General features: G+C 41.5%; 1 protein-coding gene across 1 annotated transcript; it reads left to right on the top strand.

Moving 5' to 3' along the window:
- Positions 1–732: 732 nt before the first annotated feature.
- slc2a8 (solute carrier family 2 member 8) lies at positions 733–21,987 on the top strand. Its single transcript, XM_038287123.1, has 10 exons — positions 733–1,067; positions 6,893–7,055; positions 7,184–7,390; positions 9,687–9,786; positions 16,193–16,404; positions 16,529–16,678; positions 17,540–17,648; positions 19,771–19,923; positions 21,227–21,372; positions 21,447–21,987. Exons 1-10 carry the CDS (start codon positions 973–975, stop codon positions 21,591–21,593), a joined length of 1,482 nt encoding a protein of 493 aa, XP_038143051.1. The 5' UTR covers positions 733–972; the 3' UTR covers positions 21,594–21,987.
- Positions 21,988–26,484: the final 4,497 nt, after the last annotated feature.

Here is a 26,484-nt window from a genome sequence, read left to right on the forward strand (position 1 = left end):
GATCATAAAGGTAAGACGCTGTTAATTAATTGTAAATCTTTATTTTTATAGTTACGAAACAACGATTCAGAGCAGTTAGCTAACAGTGAATAACTTTATTTACGCTCAGTTAATAATTTACTCGCAATTTGAATGTTTGTCTTCTCAGATGCGTCCATTGTTTGTAAATGGAATCAAAATTACACAACAGCTTACTTAACAGATTTTTTTATGTTGTGCTTCTCTTTTTCCTGCTTTACGTCTCTAAAGTCTGAATGTTTCCATAGAAACCAACACAAACAGCCACGAGGCTTTTATTTTCTTAACAAAGAGAATAAACAATAAGCGAGAGCTACTTCCGGTAACGCTTTGAGCTAGCCAAAGGGCTAAAGTTAGCCTCCATTAGCTGCTAACAGCTGTTTACTGGAAAAGTTAAAACTAACCTGGAGTTCATTACTATTTAATTCTTTTCTTACTATTATTTTCCTAAGTTTTAGCATCGAGTTTAATTAAAGGGTAAGAGAGAATAAAGCTACGATAAATGTAGGCTAGAAGTGTGTGTTTTCTAATAATTTAAGCAAAGAAGTCGGTTTAATGAGATAAAGTGGCCTTTTGTGAATGTATATGGTTAATGGTTTTAAAAACACTCAGTCCTACATTAGTAGCAGCTACCTACGGGTAGTACTACTACCCGTAGACTTTGGTCTATGGCACTACCGACCCGCCGAGACACTCTTATTTTGAAAGTCCAGCAAGAGGCGCAGAGGTCGATCAGCTGACTGGATATCTATAAAGCAGGCTGTCCGAGATCCTTCTGTTCGTCTCGTTTTTCCGGTTCCAGCCGCAGGAACCGATAAATGTTCATCTGTCCGCCTCCTGGTTAGCAAACAGCCGCTGTTGGTTCTCCGCTGCGGTCGTTTCCGGTTGGTGGATCTATGCTGAGGGCGACCGAGAGCCGGAACTGAAGCCCAGAGAAGGATCGCTGCCGCCGGCATGGACACCCAGGGCGAGAGGAGAAGGCTGCTGGATGCGGAGGGAGGAGAGGAGACCCCCGCAGGACTGATGTCCGAGCAGGAGGCCTATCTCAGGTCAGCCCAACATAACTATTCTATTCAGTTTATTTCTATAGCACCAATAAAAACATGTCATCTCAGGTCACTTTCCAGTTCACCGGATCATCCAGTCAGATTGATTCAAAGTTTTTATCTAAGGAAAACCAGTTGATTGCATCGACTCATTGACTCTTCAGCAATCCCTCACACTAAGCATGCTTGTAGCGACAGTGGAGAGGAAAAACTGTAAATACACTTAATATAAAACATTTATTTCTTTTATTATTTATTTCTAGATAATTTTTGCAGTGCAGTGTCAGTGGCCGACTACTGAGGCTGACTGGGGTTCAAGGAGGCAGAAGCAGAGATGCAGGGAGGAGCAGAGATGCAGGGAGGAGCAGAGAGGAGCAGAGATGCAGGGAGGAGCAGAGATGCAGGGAGGAGCAGAGATGCAGGGAGGAGCAGAGATGCAGGGAGGAGCAGAGATGCAGGGAGGAGCAGAGAAGAGCAGAGATGCAGGGAGGAGAAGAGGGGAGGAGAGATGCACGGAGGAGCAGAGACACCCCCGCTTTAGTAGCAGGATGCAGCAGAACATAAGGTGGGACTCATCTTAGGTGGTTCCTACCTGGATGTTGCTGAAGGTTCTCTGTCATCCAGGTCATAGTCATTCCAAAAAAGAAAATTAAATACAATCTACTGGACTTTGTTTCTTAGTTTGAAGATGGAATTTCCCATTGGTAACCTGCTAGCACTAAGTTGCTAACTGGTTAGCAAGATGCTTCCCACAAACCGGCCACAACCAAAAAGCTTGAAAACCTTCCGCCCCAACAATCCCGCCCCCTTGATAATCGACCAATCACATTCACTTTATTCACTCGTGTAAAGTCGGGCACCACTCGGGAGAATTCGGAAATGCAACGTTTGGAACAGCTGCTTCCCTACTATAAAAAAAAAAAAAAACATTTTAGTTTAAACAGTGAGGGAAAGTGGCTACCTCTGCACCCCCGCTCTGGTCCACAGAGCCCGTTTGCTGTGCGGCGCTGCGCCATAGCTGTAGTTGAGGCAGTCACAGTGGAAGACGTGGACTGACTGGAACTTCAAACAACATGGATACTAAAATAACTAAATGATCAATATCTTCTGATGAACATTTACAGCTTTTTTATCTATACATGCAATTTTAATAGTTGGGACAAATATCCTACTATACAGTGATATTATAGTATTGTGATAATATCGTATCGCAACACCCACGCCAATAGGGGGTTTTCATGTGACGTCGCGCTCACGTGACTACTCAGCGCGTCCGCCATATTGGGTGGCAGCCTTAGGCAGTATTGACAGTGAAAAATTGTGAAATCGCGTGTAATTGTTGGTTGCACGGCCCGTGGAGGTGGAGATCAACGCTCTTTCTATCGCATACCAGCCGTAATCGTGAATCAATGTGAAAAAACAAAACAGCTATCTGAACAACGCCGTCACCTATGGCTGACACGGATATCCAGGTCCGATTTGGACGGTGTGAAGCTGGAACACGCCAGAGTCTGCAGTGCTCACTTTGTCACAGGTAATTAACTGTCAAGCATTTAAAACATGTAAGAATATATTAATAATAGGGCTTGGGCGTCATGACGTATTACTTTCCGTGGCCGCAATGTTGACCGTCTCCGCCGCCGCTACTCAGACTACTGCCTATGACCACCGCGTACTGGACTCCCTCTCTCAGCCGTGTTTTAATTTGATTAATTTCACCTTAACTTGATTTCAACCAGCGGGAAAAGGCTCAAATATGTGAGAAACCCGGAGGGTTTAGGGAGGTTTGGCAGTTAACGTTACTAACCAAACCTTTGAAAAACATAGCAGCTAGTTAAAAGTACATTACATGCCTGAGTGGTTGTTAGCACTAACGGTTAGCACTGTTTGCTGGCTTTATGAGCTGCAGCTCCTGAACCCATCCATTCGTAAACTGCACATGAGACTCCAAGGACTTGTAGCTTTGGAACTGTTCGCGCACCGCCGGCCGTTAGCCACCTAGCATAGCGAGCCCTGCGTCGGATTGTTTACATTTTTACCATCTTATTAAAACTCACCCGTCCACGTATGATGGCGATTTCCTTCATGTACATCACTTCGACATCTCGTACCCAACCAGATGTGAACTGGTTGTGAGCCTCTAGACCCTTGTACGCTCTCATTTCCTCCAGAGTGTGCAGAGGGTTTTCACTGAACACCGGGTAATGAACTATGTTACCGTGCTCTACATTTGGCCAATCATCTGGATTAGTGCTAAACAAGGCACCGTGGAGGGCATAGGGGTCCATATGGTCGATCACGGAACATTTCCTCAGATATTTTCCATGATCTGGTGGCTCTAGCGTGCTGGCGTACTTATCTATTCGCGACATGATATATTTAATATACGATAATATGCCACCCAAGATGGCGGACCGGGAGCTGGCCAGTGACGTCACTGAAAACCCCCTATACTCCCCCCTAGCTGACTTTGTAACAAACCAAAGGCTGAAGGTGGTCGATGCAGACGGAGGGTTCAGATTTTTCATGAGTCAGAAAGTATTCCAGAGATTTTTCTATCTTTTCACAATAGAATAAAAGAAAAACTAAAACATGTTTCTTATAAAAGGATGTTCATTTGCTCTTTAGTTTGATTTAAAAAGAATAAAATGAATGAAAAATAAAGCTGATTTTTTTGGTCACCCTAATGATGCAGTCAGTGATTTCGGGGATCAGTCCTTTTACTGCTAAGATATATTTAAATGTTTTAACCAAACCCAGAAGTATTTTGGTTATCATCCTTTAATCTGGTCAGCAGGCACGTGCAGAGGGGGGGGCTAAGGGGGCTTGAGCACCTGCCCCTTTTGCTCCATGATCCCAATGTGCACTTTTGGTCCCTTTTTTTTTTTTTTTTTTAATATATATTTTTTTTTTATTTGACACATGTACTGAAATTATTATTATTATCTTTTTTTTGGCAAGAAAAACAATACAATAAGCCCTCCGGTCACATTGTTACCTTTGACCTTTTGCCGGTGACGACGCACTTGCCTCTCGCACAGTCAGATAAGGCGGCTAACTGCGGAGCTAAAGGTAGCGAACATTCCACATTACACTGTGGCCGCTGCTCATTTGGCCCTAAGCAAGATCAACCATGATCGGACGGATGGCTATGTCTTCAGTCTGCACTGCCTCTCCAATGTCAACCTGAATAAACATGTAAGTGAAACCAAATGAGCCCCATGGATGATGCAGTATTGTTTGATCTAAAACACTGTTTGCTCTGTGCTTTTAGTCTTTTACATTGAAAATTATGTTTTTTAATTCACAAAAAACTGTTCTGTAATGATTACAGAACAGTTCTTTTGTGAATTAAAAAACATAATTTTTGGTGAAAATACTGGAGTAGGCTTCCTACTTGTCAGACAACGGAAAACTTTGAACGTTGTATAATTTCTCTACTTTAGCAAAGAGTAGCGGTTTAAACGGAGGAAAGTAGTTCTTTCTCTGAAGAACTACTGAGCGGGAGGAGACAGCCAGGTGAGGAAAAGCTGTTCTTATCTATCGATTCAGTATTTTTATCATACAGACTGGCTGTTGTTCTTGTGCTATGAGCTAGCTGCTAGCTAATGACTTTGCTAGCAAAGCAAGATAACTAAAAAGCTTCCCTGTGTCGTTAATGATAGTAGGACATTCTTCAGTATTACTTATGCAATAGGGGCACATCGCCCGTCAAAAACCTATCATCTCCATAATGGATATATGTCTGATTTTCTAATTTCCTTTGCTGCATGATGTACACTTCATTTATTCTAGCGTTAGGTAAATGTATCTTGAAGGAGAACTCATCCAGAACTACCATGATAGATATATGATAGATATAATGTCTGAAGCTGGTGAAAACAAAACTGCGCAGCTTATGCAAGGAGGATCGGTTGTCAGACCTTCTTTTGTTGGCAATCGAGAAGGATGTGCCAATCATTCACAGTGAGGTTATTAACATTTTTAAAGACATGGCTAACAGAAAACTGCTGCTGTGAACAAAAGAGAACAAAAACAGCAAAAATGCTTAAAAGTTGGAAATTTGTTTTTAAACAGTTAAATCACCATGACGGAAAATAAGTTTTTGGATCATAATCTTGGATTTAGTTTGGGGAGAAAAGAAAGGCAAGAGACTGAAATAAATAAGACATTGACCTTCACTCAACACAGAAAAGATGAGTCAATGAAGAAAAAAAGAAAAGAGAAACTGGCAAGGAAAAACAAAGGGGAAAGATTGAAGAAAATGTATATAGGTACTTACAAAATACACTAAGACACAAACAGAGTAGGCTTTACTCATGGTGACATCCATTAATAAAATGTTTGTTTTGTTCTTTTTTTTCTGCAGTTCCACGTTAAAGTTTGATGCAGCAGCTCTGCTTTTCTGAATGGACCGTCTCCATCTCCACTATTTCCCTTAGCTTTGATTGTATGTCTCACAATTTTGTAATTTATCATTGTTCATTAAACTCTGAAAGCTATGTGACTTTGTTAATATTCTGTCCTAAAATGCGATAAGATGTGCCCTTTTTTTTTTTTGAGCACCTGCCCCTTTAGTGGTCTCTGCACGGCCCTGCTGGTCAGTATGCACAGTCTGATTATTTAGGGAATAATTCTGCCATCCTTATTTCAAAATGTTCCAGGTTTGGTTTATAAAGGAGCGGGTCCAGATGGTAAAACGCTGCTTTACATGAAAGCATAATCCTGTGTTAGAATGGCCTAGTCAAAGTCCAGAACAAAATGCAATTGAGACTCTGAATTGTCTTAAAACTTCTTAAGAAAACTTACATTTTTTTTAAAGATCAGCAAAGTATGGAGTGAATTCTGTTTAATTATTGTTTATTCAACTGAACGAAACGTTGGAAAAACGTATTAATAAAAAAAAAATAATTAAGAGCAACTTTGCTTTTTTCAGATTTTGTTCCGTAAAAGTAAAAAAAAATATATATATTTAGTTTTTTTCGAAAAAATATTAATTTTTTTTACAGATTTTGTTTTGTAGATTTTTTTTTAAGTTTCTCTTTTTCAGATTTAGTTTTACAAATACTATTTTTTTAGAGATCCTATTCTCTTCATGTCTGGGGGGCGGGCCTTCCTCCGGAGGGAGGAGTCTGCTGACGTCAGAAGATAATGTGATCTCTGAAACGTAATTTCAATAGAATTCATTTCCTAAATCTAAATTTGAAAACATAAATTAGTAAAAAAAAAAAAAAATGAAATAAAATCTGAGAAAACATCGAAGTTCCTCTCAAAACCTTTTTTTTTTTCGTCTCATTGGAGGGATTGCTTTTTTTCCAAAAACTTCAATCTATAAAGCTTTTTTTTGCTTTTTGCTTTTTAACAATAATTGGTAAAAAAAGACTCCATATTTAATCAATTAGTCGGGAAAACAAAAACTCTCCACGTTTTTCAGCTCACAGTTAGTCAGCACTTTTTTTCTTGTTTGTCACAAAAAACAGTTTGTGGTTTTTTGGATGATGGGATAAAGAAGAATCTAAAACTAAATTCACAAACTGGAGGTTTCTTCCTGTTCAAAGGGAGTTTTTCCTCTCCACTGTCGCTACAAGCATGCTTAGTGTGAGGGATTGCTGAAGAGTCAATGAGTCGATGCAATCAGCTGGTTTTCCTTGGATGGAAAACGTTGAACCAATCTGACTGGATGATCTGGTTGAACTGGTGTAAAGTGACCTGAGATGTGAATTGGAATTATAGAAATAAATTGAATAGAATTGAGGTTTGAAAAAAAAAAAGTCAAAACATGTCAAACAGCATCCTTCATTCCCCGCTTCCTCTTTTCTCCCTCACAGCAAAGTGAAGAACGGGAAGTTGTACCTGGCCTCGTTTGCAGCCGTTTTGGGCCCCATGAGCTTCGGCTTCGTGCTGGGCTACAGCTCCCCCGCCATCCCTGAGCTCAGCAGCATTTCCGACCCGCGGCTCAGGCTCAGCGACGAGCAGGCCTCCTGGTTCGGGGTACGATGATGCAGCATCACATGATGCAGATTCAGCAGCTTTATGTCCTCACATGCTTTAAAAAAACACTTCATGCAGCAGAAAAAGCAGAAAAAAAGGTCAAAGATGAAGTGGTGTTTGTGTTTCAGTCCATAGTGACGCTGGGAGCGGCGGCGGGCGGCCTGCTGGGCGGCTGGATGGTGCAGAGGATCGGCAGGAAGCTCAGTCTGATGCTCTGCTCGCTGCCCTACGTCTTTGGCTTCACGCTCATCATCGCTGCTCAGAACGTGTGGATGTTCTACGTAGGCAGAGTGCTGACGGGGTTGGCCAGCGGCGTCACATCGCTGGTGGTCCCGGTAAGAAGCACCTGAAGCCATAATGCTCTAAAATTAGAACCACCGGCTCTGCGCTCCATCTGTCCTCTGATTGATATGGCCGCCTCTCCACAGAGAGAGACTTTGCTCTAAAATCGGCCTCCATGGATCCTCCGGGGGATTTACCTGCAGACAGGGGCGGATTTAGGAAATGTGGGGCCTCAGGCAAAGACGGGCAGGTTAATAGAATAGACATCCATTATCTGTTCTAGGTTGTGTCCCTCTCTTCTTGTCCCTTTTCTTCTTGTTTTCCTCTCTATGTTTTGTACTCAGCTGACTTTTCATGCTGTCTCTAAAGGAATGAAAGATTTTTTCCAAGCACTAAGCTCACTTAGCTGATTGCTCCTTCCTGTGTTTCCAAAAAGGCCAAAGTAAATAACCCAGTCCTTCTTTTCACTGTAGACAAGCCATGATCTGCTTATCTGTTCTCCATTTTTCATTTGGATGAAATAATAGCTGCATGAATCATGACAGCAGACAAGATAGAGGAGAGCAGGAGGCGGGGTTACCAATCTACTCGCTCTGGAGAGCAGAGTTCGCTGCTTTTAGATGTTGTCTCCAAAGTCTCCAGTAGCAGAAAAAAGTCTCTAGATTTGGCGCTAGGAGCTTTTTAGAAATCAAAGTGCTAGAGGGGTCTGAAAAGTGGCTAAATATAGCGACTAAAGCGCTAAGTTGGCAACACTGCTCTTTGCATGGTTTGTTTTCAAATGGTTTGCTGCTGTCTGTTTGGACCTTTCTGAACATGTGCAGCAAATGGACTGATCCAATATGGTGGACACTGAAGGGGGGGGGGCTGAAACACACTTGATATTATCAGCGTTCTGATGGCATTTTAGCCAAAGGATTTTTATCAAAAGCATAATTAATGTGAACAAATAAGGAATAGTTGTATTAACCATACATGGAAACACGGTTCTAAGGGGCCCCCAGGAACTTGGGGCCCTAGGCAGCAGCCTAGTATTGCCTAATAGTGAATCCCCCCCCCCCCTGCCTGCAGATGTTTAACATCTGTGAAGCAGCCAGGAGTCAATTAGCACCAACACAAAGCAGAGAGCCATCAGCAAGGCTCAGCAGGAGGAAATAACAACAATGACAATAACATTCCGTAAAAATTCAAAAAATATCCACTGGACTTGGTTTTCAAAACCAAGTCCAGTGGATATTTTTTGAATTTTTATGGAATGACTATGACCTGGATGACTGAGAACCTTCATCAGCAATGACAATAACAGTACGGACCCAGAATCCATCTTAAATGTATTTTATAGTTTTTTTCTGGTCTAAAATGCGGTTTGTTGTGAAAAAGTTAGAAATTCTCTATTTTAAAAAAAATCCTTCAACAGAGATTGTTCCTGATTGTTGCTTAAAAACCCATTTGTTTGTCACATTCAGAGGCAGAGATGCGAAAAGTATTGATGTTTATTAGTCCAGTATAAATCCTACTGTTTAAAAACTTTAAAAATTATGAGAAAGTTATAAAATAACAACAATAAAGTCAATATTTAGAGAATAAAGTCCTAAAATTATGAGAAAGTTATAAAATAACAACAATAAAGTCAATATTTAGAGAATAAAGTCCTAAAATTATGAGAAAGTTATAAAATAACAACAATAAAGTCAATATTTAGAGAATAAAGTCCTAAAATTATGAGAAAGTTATAAAATAACAACAATAAAGTCAATATTTAGAGAATAAAGTCCTAAAATTATGAGAAAGTTATAAAATAACAACAATAAAGTCAATATTTAGAGAATAAAGTCCTAAAATTATGAGAAAGTTATAAAATAACAACAATAAAGTCAATATTTAGAAAATAAAGTCCTAAAATTATGAGAAAGTTATAAAATAACAACAATAAAGTCAATATTTAGAGAATAAATTCCTAAAATTATGAGAAACGAGGTATTTTATGACTTTTCTTACGAGAAGCCCTTTCTTCCCTAAAATGAGGAATGTGGAGCATCGTGTGAAGTTCTACTTTAGCATCGGTTTGACAAATCAGGGAATCTTTTAGCAGCAGCATCAAACTGGGCAGGATGTCAAAGTGGACTCTGGTTGCTGATTGGTGGAGCTGGTCGGCCGTCATCTGCTGGGCGGAGCTCCAAGCTTTCTTTCTGAAACGGGTTGTTGAACGATGACTTTATTAATGTAATGTTACGACTTTTTTCTCCAAAAATAAAATAAAATCTCTAGCCTGGCCCTGATACTCCGTCATAAAAAGCTTTGGGAGAAAATGTTTTCTTCTGTCACTGAAACTCCTCCTCCTTCTTTCTGCAGCTGTATATTTCTGAGACGGCCCATGAAAAGGTGCGCGGGATGCTGGGCTCCTGTGTTCAGCTCATGGTGGTCTCGGGGATCATGGGCGTTTACCTGGCAGGTAGGTCAGCCGAGTCCAGGCCTATTAGAAGCTTCTAGAAGAAGATCTTCTCTGAGCTACCTCCTTTGGGTTCAGTTTCTGCAGCGTAGGGAGCAGCTGACAGGCTGTGAATCATTACAGGATTCCTCTGATCAATAAAATCCCTCATCTCCTCACTGATCAACACTTTCTGAGGCTCTGATTGAGTTAGAGGCAATCAGCTCTTGTTCCTCTGCTCCCTGACCTCTGAGCTGTAATCAGTTCTGATCCTGCATACTTCTAATGTTTTACAACCAGAGCCTGATCATCCGGTCAGGTGAGTTTTCTCTGGAGGTGCAGGAAAAGTTAATCATTAAAAAACAATCACCTCCTGGAGTCTGGATGCTTCCACAGAGCAGAGATCTGAGGTGGAGCTGTTTAGGGCTCAGATTCTGATGTCTGTAGCTCAGATAGAGGCGACTATAAGGTCAGAATGCTTTTTAGATGGATATGAGGTTCCAAAAAAGCTTAAAAAAAAACAAACAAAAAAAACAAACCACTGGGCTTTGTTTTCGTTTCGTTTGAAGACGTTTCGTTCCCATCAGGAAGCTTTTTCAATTTAAAATATCTGGAGTAGTGTTGAGTTCCAGGTTTTATGGAGAAACCTTGTTCTGGCTTAGAGAACATGCAAACTGAACCGAAAACAGGTTCAACCCCTTAGTAATGGGGAGTCTTTAGGGTCGTTATTAACCTGCAAATGTACCCGATACTGGCCCATGCCTCTGTAATCAGGTCTTCATGTTTCAGCTTTCAAAAACCTTCAATGCAGCGATAGAGTCAGGGGCGTGCATACATAGACACTAGGTGGTGCTAAAGAACTAGGAAGTTTGCCCTCTATCAACGAAAATGCCCTTTTGAAACTCGTTTTTTTTTTATTATTACTAATATTAATAAGATTTTACTGAGGTCGGTTTTGAAATGATCTTTTGAAAACCTGAGCCATTAAAAACGACTGAAACAATGCCCCGAAATGAGCCACCTACTTGCGCACAAACGACCAGCCTCTCTCTCTTCCTTTGTCACGTGAACTCGCGCGGTCGCCCGCAGGGCATGCCAGATGCGCAGCATCATAGCAGTTCAGTAAGCGTCTTCAGATAGCAGGAACGGTCGCTGACAGGCTGCTTCTCCCGTGCCCCATTAGGCAGGTAATATACAGATCAAGCAAAATCATTTCGTTGTGCATTAAAATGTCTCATTCAGCAGCACCAAACAAGCATTTTGCCGTCTGGTCACCTGATAAACTAGTTAGGCTAGATAAAGTTTTACACTGTAGCCCAAGTCAATGACAGATAACGTGAGGACGACCACATAGGCTACAAATAATTTCGGAAGAGTTTGCAATTGCAAATCTATGTGTTAAGACAAACGTTTTCTGTTGTATAGGTTTTGTTAGGCAACAAAAATCAACACATTTTGGTCTCTTTACTGTCTTAATTGTATATCGATTTAGTAATTGCAGCACAATGCCAAGAAAGGAGGGTTAATCGTATTGAAAAATCTTAAAAGCTGTTCATTTTTTTTTAAGTGGTTTGTACAAAATCAGCAGGTATTAAAATAGCTATTATTTTGTAGGCTACCATAAGTCATATCCACGTGACAAGACATCCAGTCATGTTGCCCTAATAGAACATTATTTAAACTAATGTGGCATATTTGTTAAAGCTATTATTGTTATTATCATTATTATCATTATTATTGTCATGATGGTTATTATTATTATTATATTGTAGCCAGTCACAGCAGGGAAGCTCTACCATCAACATCTACCAGGACAGGAGATGAGGAAGAGTTCAGGGAAGACACAGAGACAGAAAAAGACCAGGATGAGGGAGAACAGATGGATGAGGGAGAACAGATGGATGAGGGAGAACAGCAGGGTGAGGGAGAACAGATGGATGAGGGAGAACAGATGGATGAGGGAGAACAGCAGGGTGAGGGAGAACAGATGGATGAGGGAGAACAGCAGGATGAGGGAGAACAGCAGGATGAGGGAGAACAGCAGGGTGAGGGAGAACAGCAGGATGAGGGAGAACAGCAGGGTGAGGGAGAACAGCAGGATGAGGGAGAACAGCAGGATGAGGGAGAACAGCAGGGTGAGGGAGAACAGCAGGGTGAGGGAGAACAGCAGGATGAGGGAGAACAGCAGGATGAGGGAGAACAGCAGGGTGAGGGAGAACAGCAGGATGAGGGAGAACAGATGGATGAGGGAGAACAGCAGGATGAGGGAGAACAGCAGGGTGAGGGAGAACAGCAGGATGAGGGAGAACAGCAGGGTGAGGGAGAACAGCAGGATGAGGGAGAACAGCAGGATGAGGGAGAACAGCAGGATGAGGGAGAACAGCAGGGTGAGGGAGAACAGCAGGGTGAGGGAGAACAGATGGATGAGGGAGAACAGCAGGATGAGGGAGAACAGCAGGGTGAGGGAGAACAGATGGATGAGGGAGAACAGATGGATGAGGGAGAACAGCAGGGTGAGGGAGAACAGCAGGGTGAGGGAGAACAGATGGATGAGGGAGAACAGCAGGATGAGGGAGAACAGCAGGGTGAGGGAGAACAGCAGGGTGAGGGAGAACAGCAGGATGAGGGAGAACAGCAGGATGAGGGAGAACAGCAGGATGAGGGAGAACAGCAGGGTGAGGGAGAACAGCAGGGTGAGGGAGAACAGATGGATGAGGGAGAACAGCAGGATGAGGGAGAACAGCAGGGTGAGGGAGAACAGCAGGATGAGGGAGAACAGCAGGATGAGGGAGAACAGCAGGATGAGGGAGAACAGCAGGATGAGGGAGAACAGCAGGGTGAGGGAGAACAGATGGATGAGGGAGAACAGCAGGATGAGGGAGAACAGCAGGGTGAGGGAGAACAGATGGATGAGGGAGAACAGATGGATGAGGGAGAACAGCAGGGTGAGGGAGAACAGATGGATGAGGGAGAACAGATGGATGAGGGAGAACAGATGGATGAGGGAGAACAGCAGGGTGAGGGAGAACAGCAGGATGAGGGAGAACAGCAGGATGAGGGAGAACAGCAGGGTGAGGGAGAACAGCAGGGTGAGGGAGAACAGCAGGATGAGGGAGAACAGCAGGGTGAGGGAGAACAGCAGGGTGAGGGAGAACAGCAGGGTGAGGGAGAACAGCAGGGTGAGGGAGAACAGCAGGGTGAGGGAGAACAGCAGGGTGAGGGAGAACAGCAGGGTGAGGGAGAACAGCAGGATGAGGATAGAGTTGATTCCTTCCCGCTATCATCACATTCCAAACCCCGTTACAGGGGAACAGAAGACCTCTCCTATTCAGCCAGGCCAACAATTCCCTCTAATGACCCACCCTTTCAGAGACATAGACAGGTATGGGGCATTGCAGGCTAACAAAGAAGCCAAATGACCAAAGGGGGGGACCCATTCATCCGTTTCTATTTGCATGTTTTCTAAACTAAAACCAGGCTTTGTTGGGCTGCTGGATAAAACCTGGAACTAAACGCTAAAAAAAAGCTTCCTGGATGGAAGAGAAACGTCTTCAAACTTGGAAACAAAGTCCAGCAGATTTTTTTTAATTTTCTTTTTTTGGATGACTATGACCTGGATGACCAGCAGATAAGAGGTTATAAGACTAAGTTAGATGGAGACGTTGTTCTTTCAGAGAAATGGTGGAAGAAGAACTTCCCTCCTTGATGTTCAGAGATTCTCCTTCCAGGCTTGAAGGTTTTTACTGATTTAATTCAGGAAAACATTCCTGTAAATGTTTTAAATCTGTGCCTGGGAAGGAAAACTGTTAATGAAAGGGACCTTTTGTCTCATCTCCGTTTCTCTGGATGTTTTTTTTCTCCTGACATTCTTCCTCTAGATTGAAGTAACCGCATTAGCTGCGCAGCTACATCTGGCAAAGCTAGCCCAGCAGAAGACGTTCTTCAGCCCAAAATAAAAGCTTTGACTCAATAACCTGAGAAAAGGTCAGGAATTAGAGGCTGGGAGGTTTTTCTTTCAGCAGAGCTCTTATCCTGAACCGGCCTTAAAGGAGAACTCCGGTCAGCAAGGACTAATCAATGGATCTTTATTTATACCTAAAACTAATTAGTTTGCGGTGATTTAATGAATTTAGTGTTAATCAGTAAAATGTTTTAATCGCGATCACTGAATCCGGGAATCGGTACGCATGCACAGTATGTCAGATTTGCATACGTGTATGCTAATCCCTGTTAGCCCTTTAGATTTTTACAACAACGGGCGTGTTTCCCTTTAGTCATGTACAAAAAAACTGTTTAAGGTCAGATCGCCACACGCTTCAAAAAACACAAAGAAGTAAGTCAATAAATTGTTTTTGTTTTTTTTTACATTACTAAAGGGATACTCTTCTGTCGAGGCAGCTTAAAGTCTATTTTCCGCGATAAACAAAAAAGGGATAAACATTTATTGACTATAGGTATGCTGATCTAACACAACACCAGCTACTTTTGCCCAAATATAGTAGCCCCTCCCTCCTGCCATCTTCCAGCAGTGACGTCACGGTGCGGTAAGCCTAGCGCCATTCTCCCCGCTTTCCAAGCTAAATCAATGGGAACTACTAGACACATCTGCAATCAACAACAATTATTGAAGATTTCCAGAGGACTTCACCATTGAAATTCACCAGAGCTATAGTGAAACTGACAATGCCCACGTGCATGGCAGCTGGATGCTGGAATACATCGGGTAAAAGTGGAAAAAAGAGTTATTCCACCTTTCTGATTCCTGATCCTCCACAGACGGGTTGGTCGTTGGATCGCCAACTTGAAGAGGGAGGATTTGCCATCGAACTTCTGGCCAGAGAAAAAACCCGTAATATGTAGCCAACATTTGGAAGAAGAATGTTTTCAAGATGACTTGGATAATAGCGCGTTGTGACAAACACCAGATACAGCACTGGGACTTGATCAACAGCCGATACCGCACCGTGACAATGTCACTAACCAGTAGGTGGCAGTAGTGTTCTTTGACAAACATGGATGCCTCCAGTAAAGTAGCCTCGTGAGACCATCCTGATCTCGCGAGCTTTCAAGGTTTCACTCGCAGATCAGTCTGGAGACTCTCCGTTAAAGAAAATTTGGAGCCGTTCACCAAACGAACGTCCAATCAGCGTTGGCTTTGAGGCGGGTTGAGGTGTGACGCAACGAGAAGCGCGACAGTTCAGTCTAAAGAACATGGCGGCTTCAGCCGATGAAACTAGCGTTAGCGTGGCTATCCAGCAAGTTCTATGGGAATTACAGAGTATTTCTTCACTGAAAGAAGAGCAAAACACTGCTCTGGAGGCTTTTCTAGAGGAAAAGACGTTTTTGCTCTTCTCCCGACTGGTTTTGGCAACCGTAGCCTGGCTGTTAGTACATCATATGCTTCGTTGATCTGATTGGTTTATTTGGCCCGTCCATCACCAACATAGGCCAATCAGCTAACCAGTATTTTCGCCCCTTCCCAAAATTACTTCAACGGAAGGTTTCCAGATGGGTATGCGGAGTAAATCCATCTGGCGGAGTCAGGTTGCCAGTAAAGCACATTCACATGAAAATTACTCTGAATTAAAAACACTGATCATTTATTGAACTTGAATAGTTGAAAAGTTGAATTCTGAATATGAGCAGACTTCTCCTTTAAAAGCTTTTCGCTCCGAGGCGCTCCGTCTTGCTCGCCTTGTTTCTTTTAATCGGCCACCAATCACAAAATCGGACCACGCTGCGGCCTTAGATGCTGCCCTCACTTTTTGTTGTAATAAAAGAAAACAGAAGTTTGGAGACCAGGATGCGTTTTGGAATCTGTTGGAATCAAGACTGATGTGTTCATTTCTCTGATTGAAAAAGGATAATCTGATTAAACCTAACATTTCAATGGCTTAATAGCTTCCAATTGGTCAAAAAAGAGGTAATGCTTTCAGTTTGACCTTCAGGTTCAATCATCCAGCGGTGAATCTTCATCAGGGCAGACCGAGCGTCTGCGTTGGTTAGACTGTAGGAATAATTTTATATTTAAAGTAAATTCAGAAGTTTCAATTCTGAAAATGACTTTACCTTTAAAAATGGCAGCCGATCAGTCGGTAAAGCTAAAGTTTATCCTCTGGTTGTTCAGTTGACCTGCTTCTTCTGCTCTGGACCAACACCGACTTGCTGCTGAGATACAGGAGGCTCAGCTGAGGAAGGGTTTTATGGAAGTTAAGTTGAATTTCAAGACCAAAAAAAATTAAAAACTTCATCAGAAACTTTTACATTTTTGAAGGAATCTGGATTTTTGGTGTTTCTAGTGACGCCCGGCTGTATTTTCTGTTTAAATGAAGCAGAGGAATAAAGCAGAGATCTACTGATGCAGGAGTTTTACGGCAGATTCTGGTTGTTATGACTTTAATCTGATGCTCTGCGTGGCTCGGCTCTGCAGGTCTGTTCATAGACTGGCGCTGGCTGGCCATCTGCTGCTCGCTGCCGCCGTCCCTCATGATGGTCGCCATGTGTTTCATGCCGGAGACGCCGCGGTTCCTGCTGTCCAGAGGGAAGCGGCGGGAGGCAGAGGAGGCGTTACGCTTCCTGCGAGGGCCGGATGCTCCTGTTGAGTGGGAGTGCGCTCGAATCGAGGAGGCGTCCGAAGAACAGGTAAAAAAGGCTGATTTCAGCTCCTCCACCTGCTCGCTGTGCTAAGCTGCTTCAAAGATGGCTGCTCACACTCACTTCCTGCTGCTTTGCGTTCGATTTTTAATGATGGGATGTTTTCCTTCAGGGCTCCACTTTCCGGCTGTCCGACCTGAAGGATCCGGGCGTCTTCAAACCGCTGGTGATCGGCGTCCTGCTGATGGTGTTTCAGCAGATGACTGGGATCAACGCCATCATGTTCTACGCCGAGAACATATTCGAACAGGCACACTTTGAGGTAACGGCACTCCCGGCGCTGCATCACCGCCGCCGACACATGACAAGATGTTGGATTGTTTTTTATCAGAAGTTAATCAGAAGTTTTTTCAGTTGCAACATTTCCTGGTTTTTCATCAGGAGTTTTGCTCCCAGTTCTCTGCAGAAAATTAAGAACAAAAACCCCCAGAAACCTTGGAGCTTCTAGCTGAACCACCTGTCACTACAGAAGAACAGATTAAATGGGTCACAGAACTTGAAGTGATGCGTTCTACAGTTTTTACACAAGGGATGCAATTATTGTAAATCCATTTAATTTCCCACAATGGGGAAATTCGTTCTCTGCATTTGACCAGTCCCCTTGGGGAGCAGTGCGGGGCTTAAGGGTCTTGCTCAGGGACCCAGAGTGGCGGCCGTGGGGATTGAACCGGGTATTTGCAACCTTCTCAGAGCACAGGCTCTCTTCTCTAACCACTAGGCCACCACTCCCCTGATCCGATCAATGAATCAATCCAAAGTGGATTTCTCTTAACAATAAATTGATAGGCGGCCATTTTCCCAAAAACATAAAGTTTCTCTTCTGTCAAGAGAATCTTCCCAAAACATGAAGGGCTAAGTAGATTTTTACAATATACTGTTTAAAAAAACAGAACATCATTATATGTTTGATTAACTCTGGCAGCAATACTTACCACTTGAGCTAGCGGTACTGAGGTAATGGGGGCGGAGTGTGGGTGGGGTGGCGGGGTCATATCTGCGACACACGCGGACGACCTGGATTCTGAGTGTAGATAAAGCAGAAAGCTGTGAGAGACAGTTTGGTGTAGAAACTGATCCCAAACCAGCAGCAGATCCTCCCTCTCACTGATCCGTTCTTTTCCAGGAGAGCGACCTGGCCTCGGTTATCGTCGCTCTGATTCAGGTCATCTTCACAGCAATAGCAGCTGTGATCATGGACCGGGCCGGCAGGAAAGTTCTCCTCATCATCTCAGGTACGCTCACTCCTCACATGAATGACTGCTTAATGATGACGGTATTTAACCCGTCTCATTTCATTCCTCTTCTGCATTTGAACCGGTTAATAAGCTGCTGCGTCCGTCTGTATTTTTCCCCTTAATAAAGTTTTTGGTCCCTTCTTTAAACTCTTGAATGATGCCTCTGTCCTTCCAAAGTGTCCTGAGGCTTTTAAACAGAACCAGGCCTTTTCTCTGGGGGGGGGGGTTACTGGATGTTACTGGAAAATTGTTGTTCTTGCAGGCAGAACAGGTGGGATGCACGATTAGGAAATACTATGTATAGTTAATACAGCTATTCCTTATTTCTGCACATTAAATCCTTTGTCTAAAATGCCATCAGAACGCTGATAATATTAAGTGTGTCTCAGCCCCCCCCCCCTTCAGTGTCCACCATATTGGATCAGTCCATTTGCTGCACATGTTCAGAAAGGTCCAAACAGACAGCAGCAAACCATTTGAAAACAAACCATGCAAAGAGCAGTGTTGCCAACTTAGCGCTTTAGTCGCTATATTTAGCCACTTTTCAGACCCCTCTAGCACTTTGATTTCAAAAAAGCGTCTAGCGCCAAATCTAGAGACTTTCTTCTGCTACTGGAGACTTTGGAGACAACATCTAAAAGCAGCGAACTCTGCTCTCCAGAGCGAGTAGATTGGTAACCCCGCCTCCTGCTCTCCTCTATCTTGTCTGCTGTCATGATTCATGCAGCTATTATTTCATCCAAATGAAAAATGGAGAACAGATAAGCAGATCATGGCTTGTCTACAGTGAAAAGAAGGACTGGGTTATTTACTTTGGCCTTTTTGGAAACACAGGAAGGAGCAATCAGCTAAGTGAGCTTAGTGCTTGGAAAAAATCTTTCATTCCTTTAGAGACAGCATGAAAAGTCAGCTGAGTACAAAACATAGAGAGGAAAACAAGAAGAAAAGGGACAAGAGGAGAGGGACACAACCTAGAACAGAGAATGGATGTCTATTCTATTAACCTGCCCGTCTTTGCCTAGGGCCCCAAATATCCTAAATCCGCCCCTGAGGCAGAACATGTGGGTTTAAATCCTCCACTGGACACAAAGATCAGCTTTTTAAAGGCGACTAACTTTATCCCAAACCAGACACTGTCACTTTCAAGTTATTTCCTTTTTATTTTTATTTCCTGGTTTTTTATTTATATCTATCTTCTCCGCGCCATTTTAGTTCAACTTTCTGTTTTCAGTTTCTTATATTTTCTGTTCTTTTGTTTTGATTATTTCTCTCTGTTCAGTCTTTATTTTTGCCCGTTGGTTCGTCGTTTCCTTAATTCAGTATCTTTATATTATTTAGGATCCTTCCTTAAGCCTCCCTGCTGACCTCTTGCCTCAGCTGCTCGTTTTTCTAATTATCACACCGAATTCATGTCATTCTCCACACCTTCCTCAGTATTTATGCGGGTTCTCCTGTTGCATCTCCATGCTCCCTGGTTGAACGCCACCTTTGGACCAGATTCAGGTTTAGAAAGGTTTCCTTTCTGTCCTTTCAGCTGCAGATAAACGACCTTGATGCAGCTGGAGGAATCCCAGATCACAGCCGTCTGGTTTTTCTGTGATATTTGATATAAACAGAAGATTTTCTGGGTGTATTCTATTAAACCAGATCTAAATCCAGTTTCTTGATTTTTAAACCATTGCTTCATTTATATTTTCTGCTCTTAGGCCGCGTTTACAGGAAGGGAAAACCCAGATATTTTCCTGTGGTTTGGCCTCTCGTTTACACCAAAAACCCAGTTTTTATGACAGAAAATGATTATTTCTAAAACCAAAGTGGAGATTTCGGATGACGCCGGTTATGTGCTGCCTTGACAACAGGGATAAACGGCGTTTTAGCTTCTTAACCGTCACATTATGTGCCAGAAAATCCTTAAAGTCATGTGAGCGCCATAATACAGTTTATTATGGCGATCGACGGCGTATTTATGGTTATGTTTTATTAAAACGATGTGGTGTGCACCATATTATTCTTGAAATATTAGTTTCTTTAAATACTCAGCTGTGTGTAAATGTGGTCTAATCCTGATTTTTCCAGCCGGCCATTTAACACTGTGTCTCTGTTATCTCCCTGAATCCAGGGGTTCTCATGATGATCAGCACCACGGCGTTTGGAGTTTACTTCTACTTGGTAGCCAAAGTTCCCGGCGCCGCCTCAGTGAGTCCGACGGCAGCGGAACCCCACCCGGACCTGACCTGGCTGGCCCTGGCCAGCATGGCCATCTTCATCGCCGGTGGGTAGTTATGGGTTAATGATGCATCTTGAAGCATTTGGACACATTGCTAAACTGTGTTAATGCTGCATTGATACTGTCTCGCAGAATACTGACACCTGCTGGACATTTAAAGTCGTAGGGAAGTCATATTTAAATGTCAAATCATTCTGGCTTAAACATGGATATAAATGTACTTTTTATCAGAAAAGGTTTGTAAATTTCTAAATAAAATAAAAAAAGAAATCCTGTCTTAAATCTGTTTTTTTTTTTTTTTTTTTTTTAGTGATCTTCTGCAGGCCAGTTAGTTCTACGTCAGCCTGAACACCTAAATTCAGCCAATCATATATCAACGGTCATCTGTCAATCAAATGTTTTCGGTCATAGCATCTTGATTCATATGTCGCAGCTAATATACGCAACGGTTGAAACCAGAATCCTTTCCTTTCCCATTGAGTTGCGTCCCAGTGTTCACGGGGATGGACGTCTGTGTCTTCGGCAGGCGTAGAGCTAACAGAACTGGCAGCGTTGCGAGGCAAGGGCTCAAACATGTACGGCTGGAAGCCTTCTACACCAAACCAAGCTTCTGCCGCCCTGGCGTCCTCTTCCACAACATCTTCGTCCCCACTTTCCTCCTCTAAATAAAAGATGGATGACGGAGGAGACTCATCCACGACCTCCGACACTAAACTCTCCTCCTCTTGCATGTTTCCGCTGTCCATAGCGTTCCTTGACAGCGTCGTTTCTAAGTCACCAATTTAGTGCTACTTGGTCCCAATGGAATTTCCCATTGGGAACCTGCTAGCACTAAGTTGCTAACTGGTTAGCAAGATGCTTCAGAAAAACCGGCCACAACCAAATAGGCTTACAAACCTTCCGCTACAACGATCCCACCCCCTTGATAATCGACCAATCACATTCACTTTATTCACTCGTGTAAAGTCGGGCACCACTCGGGAGAATTCAGAAATGCAACAGCCGCTTCCCTACGACTTTAAAGGAAAAGTCCAGTCAGTAAAGAGTAACCAATGGATCAATATTTATACTTAAAACATTATTTTAAGACATTATTTTTTTAGCAGATTAATCATGTTTACAGAAACACAGTTTATAGTCTTTCTAGAAACGACACGCGCACCGATACAGCGTGTTGCTCTATGGGCTCCAAGCATCGGGGTTAATGGACCCATCACTAGCGGCGTTTTCATCGCTGCCTTTCAGGAAGCTTATTGCAAAACGATTATAGGTTAAAAAACATATTATTGAAGATTCTTTAAAAACTAATTTCTCTGTTTGTCCTGAAAACCGAACTGCCGCTGTTCAGGTTTCGCCATCGGCTGGGGTCCCATCCCGTGGCTGATCATGTCGGAGGTCATTCCCATTAGAGTGAGGGGCTTCGCTGGAGCTGCTGTGGTGCTCAGCAACTGGGGGATGGCTTTCATAGTCACAAAATCCTTCCAGGACATGATGGTAGGTCTTTAAGGAGAAATCAGCCCCCCGCCACGCCATCAAGAGCGTCACTCATGCTGCTTCTCTCCCTGCAGAACCTCCTGACCAGCGCCGGGACCTTCTGGCTCTTCTCCTGCATGTGCTTCCTCAACATCATCTTCACCGTCATCCTGGTCCCAGAGACCAAAGGCAAGACGCTGGAGCAGATCGAAGCCATTTTCAGAGGGACGTCGGGTCTGTGACGGCGTGCCAAGCAGGGATGGACATCGTCAACCTAAACAAACTGTTAAAGTGGGCATTAGAGAAAAAAAGGAAGCTGATTTAAGCAGCTTCCATGTTTGCTTTTATAACCGTAACAAAAGATTTTAAGTGATTTATTAGTTTGTTTTATGAAAACTGTTTATTTTGTGCCATTGAGCTGAATTTTATCAGTGAGGTGCGACTAAACTGCCAACGATGATATTAATTAATCATTGGTTGGACTTTTTGACATGTTGAAAAATAACCTAATCCTTCATTGACTGACACCTGGATACTTTGCTCTTCACTGCTCCCTGCAGGCCACAGAGCGTCCAGCGGGCCCAGCTTAGATCTAAAAATGTATGGAGGGAAATTTGATCCATTAATGTTGCAAAAAAAAAAGGCATTTTGTAAATTAAAAATCTAGAAAGTTTTAAAATGTTTAAATCAAAAACGGGTTTAAAGAGTCACTCTGCTGTTTTCTCAGATTTCTAGTTTTTATTTATTTTCTTTACATGTTTTACATGTTTACATTTTATTATTATTATTTTTTTTTTTTCAGATTTAGTTTTATCAGTTGAATTCTTTTCAAACTGCATTTCCCAGATCACCTCTAGGGGGCGGGCTTTCCCCTGAGGCGAGGAGACGTTTCTATTGGTCAGATGAGCTTTAGCACATCTTTATTGGCTTAGAGTGAGGAGAATGTGATGTGGAAAACGAGGAATACAATTTATAAAAATATAGAAAACTGGAGAAATAAATTTTGAAACTATAAAAATCTGTAAAAAAAAATAAGATAAATAAATAATGATTTGAAAAGACCACAATATATGAAAATCCAATCTGAAACAAAACAGAAAAATCTGCAAAAATTACATATGAGAAAAAGAGCAAAGTTACTCTTAAAACTTTTCAAAGTTTCTTTTCTGATTGCATATTTGTTTTTGTTTTCAAAACTTGCATTTTTTCCATTTTTTTTTTATTTACAAAAGCTGTTCTTTGTTTGCAACAAGAAGGGAACTAAACTGACAGAAAAACACGTCTTCCTTAAACTACTATAGTGCTGCAAAAGCTTCACTGGGACAAAAACCCCAAAAAAAACAAATAGACATTTTTTTAAGTGTCTTAAATCAAAAAGAGGCAGCTTCTGCCATAATTTATTCCTTATAAAAAGGTTCCAGATGTTGAGCGAGTTCTGCTGTCAGTTTAAATGAAACCATCAGGACTTTATTAAGGGAAAAGTCCGGTCAGTATGAATAAGTTGCGGTAATTTAATGAATTTAGCGTTAATCCGTAAAAAATAAAACGACAATGTTCGTGGCAATCACTGAGTCTGGGAGCGGCCATTTTTGCCCAAATATAGTAACTCCCTCCCTCCTGCCATCTTCCAGCAGTGATGTCACGGTGCGGTAAGCCTAGCGCCATTCTCCCCGCTTTACAAGCTAAATCAATCGGAACTACTAGACACATCTGCAATCAACAACAATTATTGAAGATTTCCAGAGGACTTCACCATTGAAATTCACCAGAGCCCAGAGCTATAGTGAAACTGACAATGCCCACTTTACTCTTTGACAAACATGGATGCCTCCAGTAAAGCACATTCATATTCAAATTACTATTAATAATTATCATTTATTGAACAGGATGGAATAGTTTCATATTTAAAGAACTTTCAGAAGTTTGAATTCTGAATATTACTGGACTTTTCCTTTTTTTTTTTGAACAATGTTTTTATTAATTTCCAGTAAGAACATCCAAACACATGTTGACAAGCGTTACACTGTTTGCATAATGAAAAGCCGGTCAACATCATTGCACACAAGTATATAGAACAAAAAAAAAAAGTGATTTAAATTAATTCAAATTAAGATTTCAAAAAGTACATACATAAACCAATAAAAATAATTACAATTACAAATAATAATGTAAGGACTTTTCCTTTAGTAACTGCCCCCAGAAGGTTAAAAATGCAAAAATATCTGACATAATTAGGAGATTCAAAGTCCTAAGTTCAACTTTCTGGATATGAGCAGACTTTTCCTTTCAGAATGCAAACGTTTGAGTGACTTGAACCTTTTTATGCTGCTGTTTGTTTTGCTGTCAGGATGTTCAGTTTGCTGTTTTAACCACAGCGTGAAGAAAATCCTCTCTGATAAAACCTGAAAACATGAAATTATTTGAAAGTTTCCATACAGCTAGAAAGCTCCAGACTGATTCGTCATTAGTAACACTGTTGTCTCAAACGGTTGGATTTACCAGCCTACCATGGTGTTTAAACATATTTTTAAATAATCCCAGCGAAGTTTATGATTTATTTACCACAAAATGTTCAGCCTAGGCTGTCATGATTCTATTCAGTCTATTTCTATAGCTCCAATTTCCATCCTGTCCCCTCAGGTCACTTTCCAGTTCACCAGATCATCTAGTCAGATTGGTTCAAAGTTTTCTATCTAAGGAAAACCAGTCTTAATGACTCTTCAGCAATCCCTCACACTAAGCATGCTTGTAGCGACAGTGGAGAGTAAAAACTCCCTTTGAACAGGAAGGAACAGCAGAACCATATGATGTCACATAAGAAAGATATTGACTCTTAAATATTTAAAAACTTTATCCATCAAACCAATTTCATTACATTAGTTTTATTTCATGCACAATTTATGGATAAAATGTTTTTTTTTTTTTTTTTTTTTTTTACAGTTTTGTCAGTGTAGAATCAGAAAACTTTAATTCACTCACAGTAGATTTAATCTCTAAATTTTTTACTCACAGCTGAAACTTAGTTATTCTATATTTAATAAAACTCTGCAAACATAATTATTGACCTCAGTCTTTTAAAGCTCCTGAGATGAAAGCTGAGTCATGTCTTCAAAAAGACAGCCACCGTCTGCTAGCAAACGCTGACTCAGCATTTTCTCATCCTCTGCGGCTTTTTCTGTCTACAATAATCTCTTGTGGCCATTTATGCTAAGTTTTTGTCATTTCTACCAATTTAGTTCTCTTCTTTTAGTTGGTAGAATAAATCTAATAATAAATTTGTCATTTATTTTTTATGTTTGGAATTTTTTAGATGACTTTGTGAAATGTTAGACCTCACAGCGGGTGCTGGTGGATTGGTTGGTAAATGTCCGGTTTTTGACCAATTTGTTAGAGCTTCAAATATTAAATTAACATTATTTTTCATTTCGACTAAGTTGCGAGACATTTTTAGTAATGATTTTGTCTTTTCCAATAAATAAATCAAGTGGGATGTGTCTACAAAGCCAAAAACCACCTGTTACCACGGCATTTGTTGGAAATGTTGGAATTCTTTGGAGCAGAAAGCTGTAACATTTTCCATCTTATAGTAAGATGCGATTAAACTGAATGCCAACAGAAGGAAGGAGTTGCTGCTTTCATTTATCTGCTGTTTTTAAAGTGAAATGATGTTCCGTGGTGCTAAAGTTGGTCAATAAGGACTTCCTGTGCTGTGCTTGGTTTAATGCATGTTGCTGTATTTTTGTTTTTTTCTTTAATCAGGTCTGCTGCAGAGGGTTTTTCTATCATTGGGGTGAGAAGTGAACGCATCATGATCTGATGGAGTTCCTGTTTTCTTTGCATTTTTATTCTTTGTAACAAGAAACTGACAGCTGTAAACTCTAAGAGCTGCATGTCTTTTTATATTTTTTTAATCAGTTTATTGTCATGGTTTTGTAAATGAAATCTTTTAAAGATGGATGACCGGTACACATGTGACTTTGTCTCTTTAGAGGTTGTAAGGTTTGTCTCTCTGGTTGTTTAAACTGAGTTTAATAAATCTGTTTAACAGAAGCATCGATCAACACTTTGAGTTTTGGCTCCATCTTTGTACTAGCTCTTTATTTGAAGAAGAGTTCCATCTGTTTCACATCTAATTTATTTTGTAACAAGAATTTATCAAAATATTCAAAACTGTTTTGAATCAAATATATTTTCCCATCAAATGTTGAGTGGAGGTGCAAAATTAATACCTTTTTAAATCAAACAGTGGAATAAAACGGGGAAAAAAGTTCAACTCGTACATCAAATGTAAAAAAGGTTAAATGCCGCTAAATGAAACAATCAGATAACCTAAAATCTACATTTTAATTTACTTATTTTTTTAAGTTCCTGCAGGGGACCAATCTCTTTTCTTCTGTAAGAAACGGCTTGACGTGATCTTTTTGGCCCATCAGCCACCGTGGCAGCTGGTTTCCAAGGTTACCAGCCACTAAGCATTTTTACTAGCCTCATTTGTGTTTGCCGACTATTTTGAGTACGATTAACGCTGATTATGCCAAGATAAATTTGACTTTAATTAGATGTTCAACCTTTCTAAATGCAATGATCTGTTTTACACCCCCATATCAAGACTACATAAAACCTTTAACACTATGGGTCATTATCAAGAGCGGTTTCTTATTCTATAATAAAAGTGATAGAATCAAGTAGAAGTTTAATAGAGCATAAAAAATAAAAGCAACTTTTCATTATCAGTGGGCAATTTATTGTAAAGCTCTGCTGCATATAGTAATATACAAATTCTATTCAGTTTATTTCTATAGCGCCAATAACAACACGTCATCTCAGGTCACTTTCCAGTTCACCAGATCATCCAGTCAGATTGATTCAAAGTTTCTATCTAAGGAAAACCAGCTGATTGCATCGACTCATTGACTCTTCAGCAATCCCTCACACTAAGCATGCTTGTAGCGACAGTGGAGAGGAAAAACTCCCTTTGAACAGGAAGAAACCTCCAGCAGAACCAGGCTCAGTGTGAGCGGCCATCTGCTGAGGCCCACTGGGGTTCAAGGAGACAGAAGCAGACATAGAAAAAGAAGCATAGATACAAAAGGGAACTGTCAACCAGCTCCACAGGCGGCCCCGTCCAGGAAA

Source organism: Cyprinodon tularosa, unplaced genomic scaffold (genome assembly GCF_016077235.1).
Source record: "Cyprinodon tularosa strain WSP-4 unplaced genomic scaffold, ASM1607723v1 ctg235, whole genome shotgun sequence".
In the NCBI taxonomy this organism is placed as follows: Eukaryota; Metazoa; Chordata; class Actinopteri; order Cyprinodontiformes; family Cyprinodontidae; genus Cyprinodon; species Cyprinodon tularosa.